Genomic DNA, 15,251 nt, shown 5'->3' with positions numbered 1-15,251 from the left:
GGGGCGTACAACCTGATCCGCATTCGCGAAGGAGACGAGTGGAAGACAGCCTTTAATACCAGGGATGGCCACTGCGAATATCTAGTCATGCCTTTCGGCCTTTGTAATGCGCCTGCTGTCTTCTAGGATTTCGTCAACGACGTCTTCCGCGATATGCTCTCGACCTCGGTGGTGGTCTATCTAGATGACATTCTCATCTTCTCGCCAGATTTGACCACCCACCGGAGAGACGTCTGCAGGGTCTTCGACCATCTGCGGGCGAACTCTCTTTTCGCCAAGCTGGAGAAGTGCCAGTTTGAGCAGGAGTCCTTGCCATTCCTGGGCTACATCATCTCGGCCCAGGGGTTGGCTATGGATCCGGCCAGACTGCAAGCGGTAATGGACTGGCAGGAACCCCACTCTCTCAAAGCGGTGCAGCGCTTCTTAGGGTTCGTCAACTATTACCGCCAGTTCATACCTCACTTCTCCACACTGGTAGCTCCTTTGGTTGCTCTCACAAAGAAAGGAGCTAACCCGAACGCTTGGTCTGAACAGGTCTCCAAGGCCTTTTCATCTCTAAAATCACATTTTGCTGGCGCTCCCATCCTACACCGTCCCGATGTGAATAAACCGTTTATCTTGGAGGTAGATGCCTCTTCCGTTGGTGCAGGAGCAGTCCTTTTCCGGAAGGATGCTCAAGGTGGGAAGCATACCTGCTTCTTCTCAAAGACCTTCTCACCGGCGGAGAATTACTCCATCGGCGACAGGGAGCTGCTCGCGCTGAAGTTGGCCTTTTCCAAGTGGAGACATCTCCTGGAGGGAGCCCGGTTTCCCTTCCAGGTGTATACGGACCATAAAAATCTGGTCTATTTACAAACGGCCCAGCGCTTGAACTCACGTCAAGCTAGTTGGTCGCTCTTCTTTTCCCGCTTCCGCTTCGCCTTGCACTACCTCTCTGGAGAGAAGAACGTCTACGCGGATGCTCTCTCGCGCTCGGTCTCAGCTGAGGAAGGGGAGGCTGAGCCACGACTAATTCTCCCGCCGGAGAGCTTTACGACCGTGGCTCCAGTGGCTCTCGAGTCAGTGCCACCAGGCAAGACCTTGGTACCTCCTCAACTACGGTCGGAGGTTCTCGCCTTGGCACACGCCTCCAGGGTGGGTGGTCACTTTGGCAATTAACGGACCACAGAACTCCTGGCAAGGTCATATTGGTGGCCGCACATGGCTCGAGACATTAAGGAATACATACAAGCATGCGTCTCGTGTGCACGGAACAGGTCCTCTAGACAGAGGCCAGCTGGATTATTGTATCCTCTGCCAGTGGCGGATAGACCTTGGGAGATGGTTGGCATGGATTTTGTGGTTGGCCTGCCCAAGTCTGGTGGCAGTACGGTCATCTGGGTGGTCACCGACCATTTTTCTAAAATGGTGCATCTGGTGCCACTCGCACGGTTGCCTTCCGCTCGTGGTCTTGCCACACTGTTCATAAAACATGTATTCCGTCTGCATGGCATGCCGGACAAAATTGTTAGTGATCGAGGTCCCCAGTTCGTGTCTCGGTTTTGGAGGGAACTCTGCAGCTTACTCAGCATTCAGCTAAACCTGTCCTCCGCTTACCATCCCGAGACGAACGGCTTGGTTGAGAGAGCCAACCAAACCTTGGTCACGTACCTGCGGCATTTCGTCTCTGCCAGGCAGGATGACTGGGCATCCTTGCTACCATGGGCTGAATTTGCCCTGAATAATGCAGTGGCTGATTCCACTGGTCAGACGCCGTTCCTTCTAAATTACGGCCAACATCTGCGTGTCCCTGTCTCGATGCCATTGTCCTCCTCTGACTCCAGGGTGGCAGACTGGGCAGTGGAGGCTCGCGACATTTGGGATCGCACTCAGGATGCTATTCGTGCCTCTAAAGAAAGAATGAGGGCGTCCACCGACTCACATCGGCGACCCGCTCCAACCTTTGCCCCCCGGCGACATGGTGTGGCTCTCTGCTCGTAACATCAAGCTGCGGACTGAGTCCACCAAGTTCGCGCCGTGATACATCGGACCTTTTAAGGTTCTCAAGCGAATCAGCTCAGTGGTCTACCGCCTGGTTCTTCCACCACATTTAGCCATTTCTGACGTTTTCCACGTATCCCTGCTCAAACCTGTTCACATGGCCCGGTTCTCTGAGTCATCCGACGAGTTTGAGGTTAACGCCATTGTGGGACGCAGGATTGTGCGTGGCAAAAAGTTTTATTTGGTGGACTGGAAGGGTCATGGTCCTGAGGCCCGGATGTTGTGAATGCATTTTCTGGTTCACCTCTGGCGAGGGTGATGGAGCTGGCTGTGCTGACAGAGGAGGAGTGAGTTCTCTATCTGGACTCCCTCTGTTGGTGAAAGGAGGTAATGAAGCTGATCTAAATGGCAGAGACCTGCCACCTGAGGAGGAGGACTGTGATTGGACATCAGGAGTCTTTGAATGAATTTAAGGCAGCCGACTCCCTATTTTTTTTTTGCTGGTGATTTCTCCTGCCTGTGGCTTCTGGTTTCCAGTTAGGTTCCTGCCTTCTCAAAGCTAAGTTTGCTCTTGTTCATATGAGTTTTGGTCTGGTTACTTAGTCCTGTGTTCAGCCAGCCCCGACTGGGGCTGTGCTGAATTCCCATTTTTGTCTCTGATTATTTCAGTTTGTTTTTGTCCCTGATCAGTTGATCTCTTTTGCGCTGTCTTCAGAATATACCTGAGTGCTGATATAGGGATTTCAGGGCTTTTTCCTATTAGACGTGTTGGATATCTTTTTGGCAGGGTTTTTTCGGATTGCAGACAGCAGCTTTCCTTTCCTATCCAGTTAGTGTGGGCCTCACCGTTTGCTCAGCCTATCTTTCTATCTGTGTTTTCATCTTGTTTCACCAACAATACATGTTGGGGGGCTGTCTATTGCTTTGGGGTCTGCTCTGGAGCAGCTTAGATTTTCCCTTTTTTTTTTTTTTTCTTTAAGCTTATTTAATACTCCGGCCGTGACGAGGCACCTAGGACCACCGTAGGCACGCTCCACGGCTACTGCTAGTTGTGTGGATAAGATCAGGGGTCTGCAATCCGTTAGTTACCAACCTCTCCGGTTTTCTGGGCTTAGCTTGCTTTTCCTTCTCGGTGACTCATTCATAACACCTGGACCTGGGAGCCAGTGGAGAACATCCACGCTACGCTTCTGATCGCAGCCTTTGAGCGTAGTGAGGCTCAGAGAGGGGGGTCCTAGAAGGGGGGGGTAATGTTAGGCGTCAGATTCCGGCAGCTGCACAGCAGGAATCTAGAGCCACACATCCAGCGGTCTCCCATTCCTTTCCGGCCGCTCAGGGACCTGCACAGCAATCTCGGCGATCCAGGCGCCCTGCCCAGACCAGCTCTCTGGGTCTAGATGTTGCTGCCACCTCTGGTCCAGCAATGGTGTCGCAATCTGCTGTGCAGGGAACCACTCCAGAGGCTAAGTCCTCTCACCGCACTACTGGGCATGCCCGCGAGACGATCTCCCAGTGGAGATCGGGGGTCACGTGCTCAGGTCCTTCCTCTGATCTGATTGGCCCTTCTCAGAGGGCTGGAAGGTCCCAGAAGCGCAAGCTCGCATGGCGGCTCGGCCATGCGCTAGTATAGACTATACTCGCTAGGTGTGATTGGTGACGGATGTATGATTCTGGTGATTGACTCATTTGAAACCCCCTTCCCTTGGTTATTACGAATGTGGTTAGGGTGTCAGTTATAGTCAGCGCCAGCCAGTGGCAAGTCATACGCCAGAGTCCGTACTACACCGCTACACTAGCGTCCTACGGTGTGTCGCCACACGGCACTGTCATACAGCGGCGGTAGTTACCGTCGCGCTGCACGTGCAGCACTTACCGGCGTCCGCCGTAGCGACGCTGCACTCACGGTAGGTCAGGACGGACACTGACCTCTGGTGACGTGTCCTGTGACCACATATCGTGAGTGCAAGTCTGCCGAGCCCTGTGAAGCCAACAGGCTCGGCGTTTATTCCTTATTTGCACTGTAGCGACCCAGTGAGTTCAACAGAGTCCACTCTGCGCTTCTCGGGTGACGTTAAACCCGCGTGCAGTATATCGCCATATACCGTGTCCGCTATTACTCAGCAGCGGTTATTACATCTACCGCACAGTGGACCCCGGGCGGCGAACGCACTTCCTATTATTTATATTTAGTGCGTTCCGCCGTCCCTAACAGTCAGTTTATGATTTTGTCCAATACATTAATAATAACCCATTTAATATTTCTTTCACCTTCCAACATGAAAAAAGTCAATTCCATATCTGGACATTAATCTAAAAGGGTCAATCATAACTGGCAAAACTGATTGCTCTTTATTTCGCAAACCCACCGCTGGGAACTCTGTATTGCCTGCTAATAGCTGCCATCCCAGGCATGTTGGGTATAATGTTCCGACAGGAGAATATATCCGAGATAAAAGATGCTGTACTAACAGGATTTTTTGATGGAGCGTGCTGTTATTGACCACAGACTAAAAAACCGTGGCTATTCAACTAATGTGCTAGAAAGGCAAAGATTAAGGCTGATGGTAGAAGTAGAGCAGAACATTTACAGCAGAAAAAAACTGCACGAAAAAATCTGCCTAATTTACCCTTTACAACCTCATATAGCGATAATTTTTACCAAGTAATTGATGTGATTAAAAAAATCCCTTCCTGTGTTACATGCTGATGACCGCTTGAAAAAGCTGCTAGAAAAAGAAGTACATTTTGTATCCAGGAGAGGTACTACTATCGGGAACGTGATATCTCCTTCTGACCACACAGCAAGACAGAAGGTCAAAGCAAAACACAACTGGTTATCTGTGTCTGGGTGACACAAGTGCGGTAAACGCCAGTGCGGCTTATGTCGGTATATGGATACTTCACATGAAATCAGAGCCACGGCTGCTCCATATACACAGAAGATCCGCACGTTTATCAATGGCAGCACAACCTATGTGGTTTATGTTATCACGCGCACACAGCGCAATCTTCAATATGTGGGATGCTCCACGCGACCTCTCAGGACGAGAATTGCGGAACACATATATGAGGCTACAAATGTCAGGACAGGAAGTTTATCAGGAGCTTCTTAGCATTTTTCGTCTGTCCATAAAGGTTGTTTAGACTTTTTTCATGTTCATGCATTAGAAGAAGTTCTTACCAGTGATCGAGGCGGTGACAGAGACAAAGCATTGCATTTCAAGAAGCGCAATTTATTTTTAAGTTTAATTGCAGAGTCCCTCCTGGATTGAATAATAGAACGGATATTATGCATTATTACTGAATTCATGTTTGCATACTCATGACATTATGAACATGTTTTTTTTTTTTTCCCCTCTGTCATTAGTATAATTGCCGGGTATTAAGGGAGTTAAGTAATGTGATAGACAGGCCTCTATTCCTTATATTTAAAGACTCTATAGAAACAGGGTCTGTTCCTTTTGATTGGCGGCAAGCAAATGTGGTACCAATATTCAAATGGGGGCCCAATACAGGGTTCTGTATTGGTCCCCCTACTATGTAATATATTTATTAATGATCTAGTGGATGGCTTACACAGTAAAATATCAGTATTTGCAGATGATACAAAACTATGTAAGGTAGTTAACACAAAGGAGGCCATTTTGCAACTACAGACAGATTTGAGTAAATTGGAGAATTGGACTGAAAAATGGCAAATGAGGTTTAACACAGATAAGTGTAAGGTTATGCACATGGGAAGGAGAAACAGATGCTATAATTACTTACTAAATGGGAAACTGATGGGGAAATCAGACATGGAAAAAGACTTGGGCATCTTAGTCAATAAGAAGCTAAATTGGAGTGCCCAGTGTCAGGCAGCTGCCACCAAAGCAAATAGGGTCATGGGATGCATTAGAAGAGGTCTGGAGACATGAGATGAAAACATAATTCTCCCTCTGCACAAATCACTCGTCAGACCACACTTGGAGAACTGTGTGCAATTTTGGACGCCGGTGCTCAAGAAAGACATTACTGAACTTGAAAGGGTTCAAAGGCGGGCTACTAAAATGATAAATGGAGTTGTGTGATGGTGTGATATGCTATATGGATATCATTTTGTGTATATTGCTATTTCACTGATTTACATAGTGTTAATCTTGATGCCTTTTATGTCTGCAGCCTGACTTTAATCTATGACTCTTGATGACCCCCTGTAGTGTCATAATCCCCCAGGCACCTTTTGTCAAGTCTGGGAGGCCTGAAAACCGCCCCCAACCTGTTTGACTCTCCCTGGACATAATGAGGGAGGTGGGGAGGATAGGGGCTGGGCAAGTCAGTTGCTGTGTGCAGAGCATGGTGTGAAGACAGGACTTCGGAGAGAAAGAAGAATATATGGAACATGTTATCACTGTCAGCTGGATTTTGGACTCTCATCTCCCTGGACATGTTATACTGTTACTGAACTGCATTCAGATTCTCGACTATCTATCCTTTGTGAGGTGGACTGAATATGGACCTTTCATATTTTTGCCTAAATAAATGTCTTGGAATTGTTCACTCTCCTCTTGCTCTGTTGAGTGTGATACCAGAGAAGGACCCCGTGACAACTGGTGGCAGCGGTGGGATCAGAGCAGAAGGAATGGAGGACAACGGCCCATCAACATCTGGAACCAGCACCACAGAGTACAAGAGCTGGACTGCGGTGAACCTACAAACAAAGGCCCGTGAATTGGGAGTCAGCTACAAGGGACTCTCCAAGGAGCAGCTGATTGAGGCTTTGGAAGGAGTTCGCCTGCAAGATGACGCTGAGAAAGGATCCCCACAGCAAACAGAGGAAAGACTGCAGCCGGAGGTAAATACCCAAAAAAGTCAGTGGGTTGTGTGGTACGAGGAGGAGTTGGCATTGCTGAGAGAAGAGGCTACCATAGAAGATAAGAGGAAGGCCATTCATAGAGCTCAAGAGAGAGCATTGCTGGAGAGGCAGCTCGCTGTGGAAGCAGCTAGAAGCTCCAGACAGACTGTAACCCCAGCACCCACCATGAGGGAACTCCCCAGAGTGTCCCGTAAAGACTTCAAGCCGTTTAATGAGGCATCAGGTGACATTGAGGGCTTCTTCCAAGACTTTGAGCATCAGTGTCGATTAATGGAAGTCCCGGAAAGGGAGCGAGTCCGACATCTGGTAGGGCTCTTAGAGGGTGGAGCTGCTGCAGCCTATAGAGCTATGGACCCTCGGTGGAACTGTGAGTATGCGGAGATTAAACAGACTATTTTAGAACATTATGCTATCACCCCAGACTCATATAGGGCCAAGTTCCGAGACCTCCCATGCACCACGGGGGGATCGTTTAGGATGTATGCACATAAGATGTCCGAGTCATGTCGGAGATGGCTGGAAGCAGAAAACGCCTTTACTGTGGAAAATGTTATACTGGTGTTCCTTATAGAACAATTGCTTGCCAAGTGCCCCGCGGACGTACAGGAATGGGTCCGGGAGCGCACGCCGTGTACCGTGGATAAAGCTGCAGTCCTGGCTGATGAAGCCCTTACTATCCGACCGCAAAGGAGGAGGCTTCTGGACAATGAACCACGGCCTTCTCCCGTGCCCCGTCCCCCTCAGATTATATCTGCCCTTCCACCTAGTCGCAAGCCGCTGACTATCACGCCTCCCAATCCTGGGCCCCAACCGTTCCGATCACGACCTGGGGGTATCACAGAGAGGAGATGTTATGTGTGTGGGCAACCTGGACATTTGCAGTTTGGATGTCCCTCAAGGATTCGGAGGGAGCCCCACGCAGCTCCACCTCGTCCAGTGCATCAGGTGCACTCCATCCTGCCTGAGAAAGAGCTACCACCATCCCCACCAGAGTGGACCACCGACCACGGCACCATAGATACTCCTCCTGGAGTGTACGGACTTCGGCCTCTGTCCTTTGGCTACCCAGAGCAACGGCAACGCCACCTGCAGGATGTCTTAATTGATGGATACAAAGTGTCAGGATTTAGAGACACGGGGGCATTTCTGACTATCACTGACACCCGTGTGGTTCGACCCGAGGCAATTCACCAGGGCGCAGGAATTCCCATTGTCTTGGCGGGGGGGTGTCCGCAAATATATACAGCGAGCTTTGGTGCGTTTGGATTGTGGTTTTGGAGAAAAACTGTGCTGGATTGGAGTTATGGGAGGACTTCCTGCAGATATCCTCCTTGGGAACGACATTGGGGAGTTACAGTGTCATTTTGTGGGAGCAGTCACCCGACTACAGGCCCTTCAAGCACCACAACATCCGGACCCCACTGAGGAGCAATCTGTTTGACCAGAAGGTCCGTGGGCCTCTCACTCTTCTGAAAGAACAATTGGAGGGAGATATCGCAGACATTGGAATGCCCATCATTCTCTACGTTCTAGAGTTCAGAGATCGTCTCGCCCAGCTCGTGGCTATTGATCAACAGCAAATGGCCCAGTCCAGTCAAGAAACCTGGTATGACCGTAACGCCAGGACCCGGGAATTTATGGAAGGACATCAAGTGCTTCTAATTATTGCAACCCCTGCCACTGTACAAGGAACTATAAACGATTGAGCAATGTGGACTATAGTGAGCAGGCCAGAGGTCTGTGTAGACCTCATAGCATGCTCACTTATTATGAAGGGGGAGAGGTTGTGATGGTGTGATATGCTATATGGATATCATTTTGTGTATATTGCTATTTCACTGATTTGCATAGTGTTAATCTCGATGCCTTGTATGTCTGCAGCCTTTTATCTATGACTCTTGATGACCCCCTGTAGTGTCATAATCCCCCAGGCACCTTTTGTCAAGTCTGGGAGGCCTGAAAACCACCCCCAACATGTTTGACTCTCCCTGGACATAATGAGAGGGCTGGGGAGGATAGGGGCTGGGCAAGTCAGTTGCTGTGTGCAGAGCATGGTGTGAAGACAGGACTTCAGAGTGAAAGAAGAATATATGGAAGATGTTATCACTGTCAGCTGGATTTTGGACTCTCATCTCCCTGGACATGTTATACTGTTACTGAACTGCATTCAGATTCTGGACTATCTATCCTTTGTGGGGTGGACTGAATATGGACCTTTCATATTTTTGCCTAAATAAATGTCTTGGAATTGTTCACTCTCCTCTTGCTCTGTTGATTGTGTGATACCAGAGAAGGACCCCGTGACATGTTGGTTCACTACAATACCCAGAAAGGTTATCAAAATTAGGTCTATTTACTCTAGAAAAGAGAAGACTTAGGGGAGACCTAATATATATATGTACAAGTATATCAGAGGGCAATACAGAGATCTCTCCAATGAACTGTTTGTACCAAGGACTGTGACAAGAACAAGGGGGCATTCTCTTCATTTGTAGGAAAGACAATTTCTGCACCAGCATAGAAGAGAGTTCTTTACGGTAAGAGCAGTGAGGCTCTGGAATTCTCTTCCTGAGGAAGTGGTGATGGCCAACTCACTGAATGAATTTAAGAAAGGAATGGATGCTTTTCTTGTGAATAACAGTATAGAAGGTTACGAATAACATAATATTATAGGTAGATGGGTGACCCAGCTTAGGAGTCAGGAAGGAATTTTTTTCCCTATGGAGAAAATTGGCTTCTACTCTGTGGGTTTTTTGCCTTCCCCAGGATCAACAATGCAGAACAGCTGCACTAAAAATAGGCTGAACTAGATGGACATAAGGTCTTCCTTCAGCCTTCAAAACTATGCTACTATGTTACATGATTAATTGCTCACTTCATTTCCTTTTCCTTCCTCCTTTTCTGTTTTACTCTGCTTTTTGTACTGATCACAGACATGGCTATGACCAAGAACCTTTTTGCTCGGAAGCGTAATCCCCTGGATTTACAATTTTAACAGCATGTTTTTAAAGGCATTGCAATAAAGATGAAGTTTTAACTTCTATTCAACAATCTGATTTGGATGTTGCTGGAACTTTTTTGTTTGATTACCACAGCCGCTTTTTCCGAGCACCATCCTGAAGTCCACACCCAAAGCCACAGAAATTCATCTAATGGTGAGCTGAATACTTTTTTTTTTTTTTCCTTCTATATTGATATGCAGTGGTATTTGTCCCTTTTGGATGTGATATTATTGGTCATTTGTAAAATTGAAAAATAAAAAAAAAACCTAAATTTTATTAGATATTTTAACCAGTGTTAAATAGGTTAGAGTAGAGTAGTGCCTGGCCAAAAGAGTCTACCTTGTCGTGGTGGCAGATTTAAAAAATCTTGTGGCCAAAACAATAGCTGCTGGCTATGTGTGTGATCTGGAGATGGGAACTGTTAATGTGTGATTGGTGAGAAGTGGAGTTTTTCCAAGAGAGCGGTGGGGCCGTGGACAGTTCGAGGGGTTGGAGGGCGGGACTGGAGTGGAGCCTGGGCAGAGTCTCAAGCAGGCCCCGAACATTTTGCCAGTATGGGACCCCAAAATTCCTAGTGGCAGTCCTGTTTGTGGACACTGTATTAGGAGCACTGTTCGTGGTCACCTGGCAGCTTAAAAGATGTCCACCATGAACATGCTTGGCACTATCTTTTCTGCTTTCCATATCCCAAGAATTGTCTTGCTCATCGCACTTTTAACACCCTTACATGGAATCTGGACTTACACAGGGCCCCTTAGGGATGAACCTTGGTGTTACCTTCTAATCTGTAGTGATAGATGGCAAGAAGAATACTCATGTAGCTGAGTCAGAATCAGAAGGACAGGAACAGAATCAGAAGACACAAGAGTAGTCAGTAAACGGGCCATGGTCACAACAGGAAACAAATACACAAGCCGCGAGCTGAGCACAGAGGACTGAACCAGAGAAGAACAACGCTGTATCTGGTAGATTCCGGCCATATGCTTTGAGCTTTAGTAGGGTGTGGTACTTTCCAATCGGCTGAAGTAGGGAGCAGATTACTCCAGCTGGACAGCAGGAACAGACCCCAGATGAGATTGGACACACCATATGCAGAAGCCCTAATATAACTAAATTACAGAAAACCAGAACAGTCAAAATACTTAGGAGGAGTGAATATTTTTTCTCCACAGCCACTTTCCAGAAATTAACATGCAGTGGATGTTGCAGCGTGAAAATTACACATTTGCCATTTTATTACTCAACACATAGTTTCCAGATTGTACTCCAAGAGACAGACCATAAATTAAGTGGATTCTTCTCACTATAATATTGCTAAATACAGGGATCCTAAATGTTGTTTGAGCACACTGCAAGGCTCAGAAGTGAGAGCGGATTTTGCAGGATTAGTTTATAGAAACCTTGTTGCTTTTCAACAGCCTTTGAGCCACTAATAGTGTGAGAACCTTTGTTTTTCTATTGACAGATGATGGACCTGAGTGGGAAATTTTTTGTGAGATGAGAATTGGTATTTTCACCTAATTAACATTGGTTTCTTTTTATTCAATATTTGGGGGGCAGAATGAAGAAACAGTTGAACAACACACACTACTGGTTCATCCTATATGGTTTTCTATTAGACTGTGAACTGTCATTGTGTTGGTAAATAATTAAATTTTTTTACTTAGCTTGCCATTTTTATGGATAGTTTAAGTAGAAATGTTCAAAAATATAAAATTCAAGGATATTTTATTAAAAAGAAAATAATTGTTTTTGTCTTAGCAGATGACTGTAGCAGGAGATCAGAGGGACAGCTGATATCTACAATTTTTAAATCTGATGCTCTTGCGATCCTACAAGATACAACTGAAGTGAATGCTATTACTCTAGATATACCATCATCCCTTCACAGCAAAGATCTGTCATCTGACCCTATGAAACAACAGGTCCCATCTTCTGACTCATTACCGAGTACTAAGGAAATTCAAAGTCACAAAAGAGACATTAAAAAACAAATTGCTCCTAAAGCAAAGAAATCATTTTCATGTTCAGAATGTGGGAAATGTTTTACACAGAAATCATATTTTATTACCCACCAGAGAATTCACACAGGGGAGAAGCCTTTTTCCTGTTCAAAATGTGGGAAATATTTTAACCATAAATCGATTCTTTATAGACACCAGATAATTCACACAGGGGAGAAACCTTTTTCATGTTCAGAATGTGGGAAATGTTTTAACCATAAAGGTCATCTTGATAACCACTGGAGAACTCACACAGTGGAGAAGCTTTTTTCATGTTCAGACTGTGGGAACTGTTTTAACCAGAAACGAGATTTGGTTAAGCACCAGAGAATTCACACAGGGGAGAAACCTTTTTCATGTTCAGACTGTGGGAACTGTTTTAACCAGAAACGAGATTTGGTTAAGCACCAGAGAATTCACACAGGGGAGAAGCCTTTTTCATGTTCAGACTGTGGGAACTGTTTTAACCAGAAACGAGATTTGGTTAAGCACCAGAGAATTCACACAGGGGAGAAACCTTTTTCATGTTCAGACTGTGGGAACTGTTTTAACCAGAAACAAGATTTGGTTAAGCACCAAAGAATTCACACAGGGGAGAAGCCTTTTTCCTGTTCAGAATGTGGGAAATATTTTAACCAGAAATCGATGCTTTATAGACACCAGAAAATTCACACAAGGGAGAAACCTTTTTCCTGTTCAGAATGTGGGAAATGTTTTAACCTGAAATCGGTTCTTGTTAAACACCAGAGAATTCACAATGGGGAGAAGCCTTTTTCCTGTTCAGAATGTGGGAAATGTTTTAACCGGAAACAGGTTCTTGATAGCCACTGTAGAACTCATACAGGGGAGAAGCCTTTTTCCTGTTCAGAATGTGGGAAATGTTTTAAGCAAAAAGGTCATCTTGATAACCACTGGAGAACTCACACAGGGGAGAAGCCTTTTTCCTGTTCAGAATGTGGGAAATGTTTTAACAAGAAATGTAATCTTGATAAGCACTTGAGAACTCACACAGGGGAGAAGCCTTTTTCCTGTTCAGAATGTGGGAAATGTTTTAACCGGAAACAGGTTCTTGATAGCCACTGGAGAACTCATACAGGGGAGAAGCCTTTTTCCTGTTCAGAATGTGGGAAATGTTTTAAGCAAAAAGGTCATCTTGATAACCACTGGAGAACTCACACAGGAGAGAAGCGTTTTTCCTGTTCAGAATGTGGGAAATGTTTTAACAAGAAATGTAATCTTGATAAGCACTTGAGAACTCATACAGGGGAGAAGCCTTTTTCCTGTTCAGAATGTGGGAAATGTTTTACCTGGAAAGCGCTTCTTGATAGCCACAGGAGAACTCATACAGGGGAGAAGCCTTTTTCCTGTTCAGAATGTGGGCAATGTTTTAACCGGAAAGCGCTTCTTGATAGCCACTGGAGAACTCATACAGGGGAGAAGCCTTTTTCCTGTTCAGAATGTGGGAAATGTTTTAACCGGAAAGCGCTTCTTGATAGCCACTGGAGAACTCATACAGGGGAGAAGCCTTTTTCCTGTTCAGAATGTGGGATATGTTTTAACCAGAATGCACATCTTGATAACCACTGGAGAACTCACACAGGGGAGAAGCCTTTTTCCTGTTCAGAATGTGGGAAATGTTTTAACCGGAAAGCCCATCTTGATAACCACTGGAGAACTCATACAGGGGAGAAGCCTTTTTCCTGTTCAGAATGTGGGAAATGTTTTAACCGGAAAGCAGATCTTGTTAGACATCAGAGTGGTCACACAGGGGAGAAGCCTTTTTCCTGTTCAGAATGTGGGAAATGTTTTAACCGGAAAGCCCATCTTGATAACCACTGGAGAACTCATACAGGGGAGAAGCCTTTTTCCTGTTCAGAATGTGGGAAATGTTTTAACCGGAAAGCAGATCTTGTTAGACATCAGAGTGGTCACACAGGGGAGAAGCCTTTTTCCTGTTCAGAATGTGGGGAATGTTTTAACCGGAAAGCACATCTTGTTAGACATCAGAGCAGTCACACAAAGGAGAAGCCTTTTTCATTTTCTTAATGTGGGAAATATTTTACTTGGAAATCAACTGTTAATAAACATCAGAGCTGTCACATGGGGAAAAGCCTTTTTATGATCAGATTGTTGGAATTGTTTTAACCAAAATTGGATTGTCTTAAAGGGGTTGTCTCTTGTCATTCCTCATGTTTCCTGACAAAAGGATAAAGCTTAAACTTTATTAATTCCACATGTAAAACTGTTCCAATAATTCACCCCCTGAAGGTTAGTCAGAAAGTGACTAATAGAAAAAACATATACCCCACGTTTCAGTATATCGGGTGAGGTGATGTATATACACTCACTCTCCAAGCCTCTCATTTCTACGGGTTTCATCATCCTCACCAAAGGCAACTCATTAAGAGACTATTTAATACTGACCTATATGCAAGTGAGACTAGACAAAAAAACCACGTATCATGTTATCCAAAACAGTCAGAAAACTAGCCTTATCTAGCAGATGTCAGACTTCATACTATATACTTTGTAAGTTTATAAGCCACTCCAGTGGCGGTCAGTCAGGAATAGAAAGTATGTGAAAATACAGAATAATTGTGTTTTTCCTCCTATAGGGACTGCCCTAGTTTCGTATTGTAAGAGCAGTCAATTAGTAGTACGGACAAATTGTCCTAGACTAAACTCAGTTTTCAGACCACCCAATATATACCACTCAGGGAAAACTTACCTGCTCCAGAGATCATTAGCAGCTTGTAACTAGTGGCCATGCTGCGGTCTGTCAGGGAGTTAGTGCAATATCATTATAAAGACTAGGGATATGTGAAATCATAATGTCTGGGAGACAGGGCCAGTTTTAGGCAAAGTGGGGTCCTAGGTAGGGATGAGCGAGCACAATCGAGGGTGTTCGGTACTCGGCGAGTAATGAAGTACTCGCGGTACTCGGTTCATAGCGAGTATTTCACTACTCGCCTCGCACTATTCGAATGTCCCACCCAGCATTTGCCAATCACAGTAACGCCGCACCCTTCTTGCTTGTGGGCGGCATTACTATGATTGGCTGGCCGCCCAGCGTCATACATGACTCATAGCCTGGCTCTATCTAGGCCCTGCTGCCGCCATTTTCTGCACATTGCATGCAGAATACAGCTAGTAAACCCACAAAAAGCCACATGAGTTCACAACAATGCCCATCATTCAAAAATTACTCTTTTTATAAACCACACAAAAACAAGTTTTTTGTGCAAGAAAATGTATAACTATTTTTATTATAAAACCACATACAAGTGTAAAACCAGTGAGTATATATAAGGTGGAAGACGGAGCAGCATAGCCACTTGACACAATCAAATTACAACCAAACACTGCATGGTTTTTGTGTTTTTTAACTTGTTTTTGTGTGGTTTATAAAAA

The 15,251-nt window shown here is 45.6% G+C and overlaps 1 protein-coding gene across 5 annotated transcripts in view; it reads left to right on the top strand.

The window, feature by feature from the left end:
- LOC141094189 (uncharacterized) overlaps nucleotides 1–13,939 on the top strand; it is a 402,263-nt gene extending 388,324 nt beyond the window's left edge. For 4 of the 5 annotated variants that reach the window (XM_073579947.1, XM_073579950.1, XM_073579949.1 and 1 more), the window contains exon 11: nucleotides 11,599–13,939. In XM_073579947.1, the coding sequence (XP_073436048.1) occupies nucleotides 11,599–13,886 (2,288 nt within the window). In that variant the 3' untranslated portion in view covers nucleotides 13,887–13,939. The remainder of the gene's footprint in view (nucleotides 1–11,598) is intronic. The other variant, XM_073579948.1, reaches the window with a different exon arrangement.
- The last annotated feature ends 1,312 nt before the right edge of the window (nucleotides 13,940–15,251 follow it).

Source organism: Dendrobates tinctorius, unplaced genomic scaffold, assembly GCF_039654945.1.
Source record: "Dendrobates tinctorius isolate UK_male_01 unplaced genomic scaffold, ASM3965494v1 ptg000063l, whole genome shotgun sequence".
Lineage (NCBI taxonomy): Eukaryota > Metazoa > Chordata > Amphibia > Anura > Dendrobatidae > Dendrobates > Dendrobates tinctorius.
Note: the sequence above shows the minus strand (reverse complement) of the source record. Positions and strands in the feature narration are given on the sequence as shown.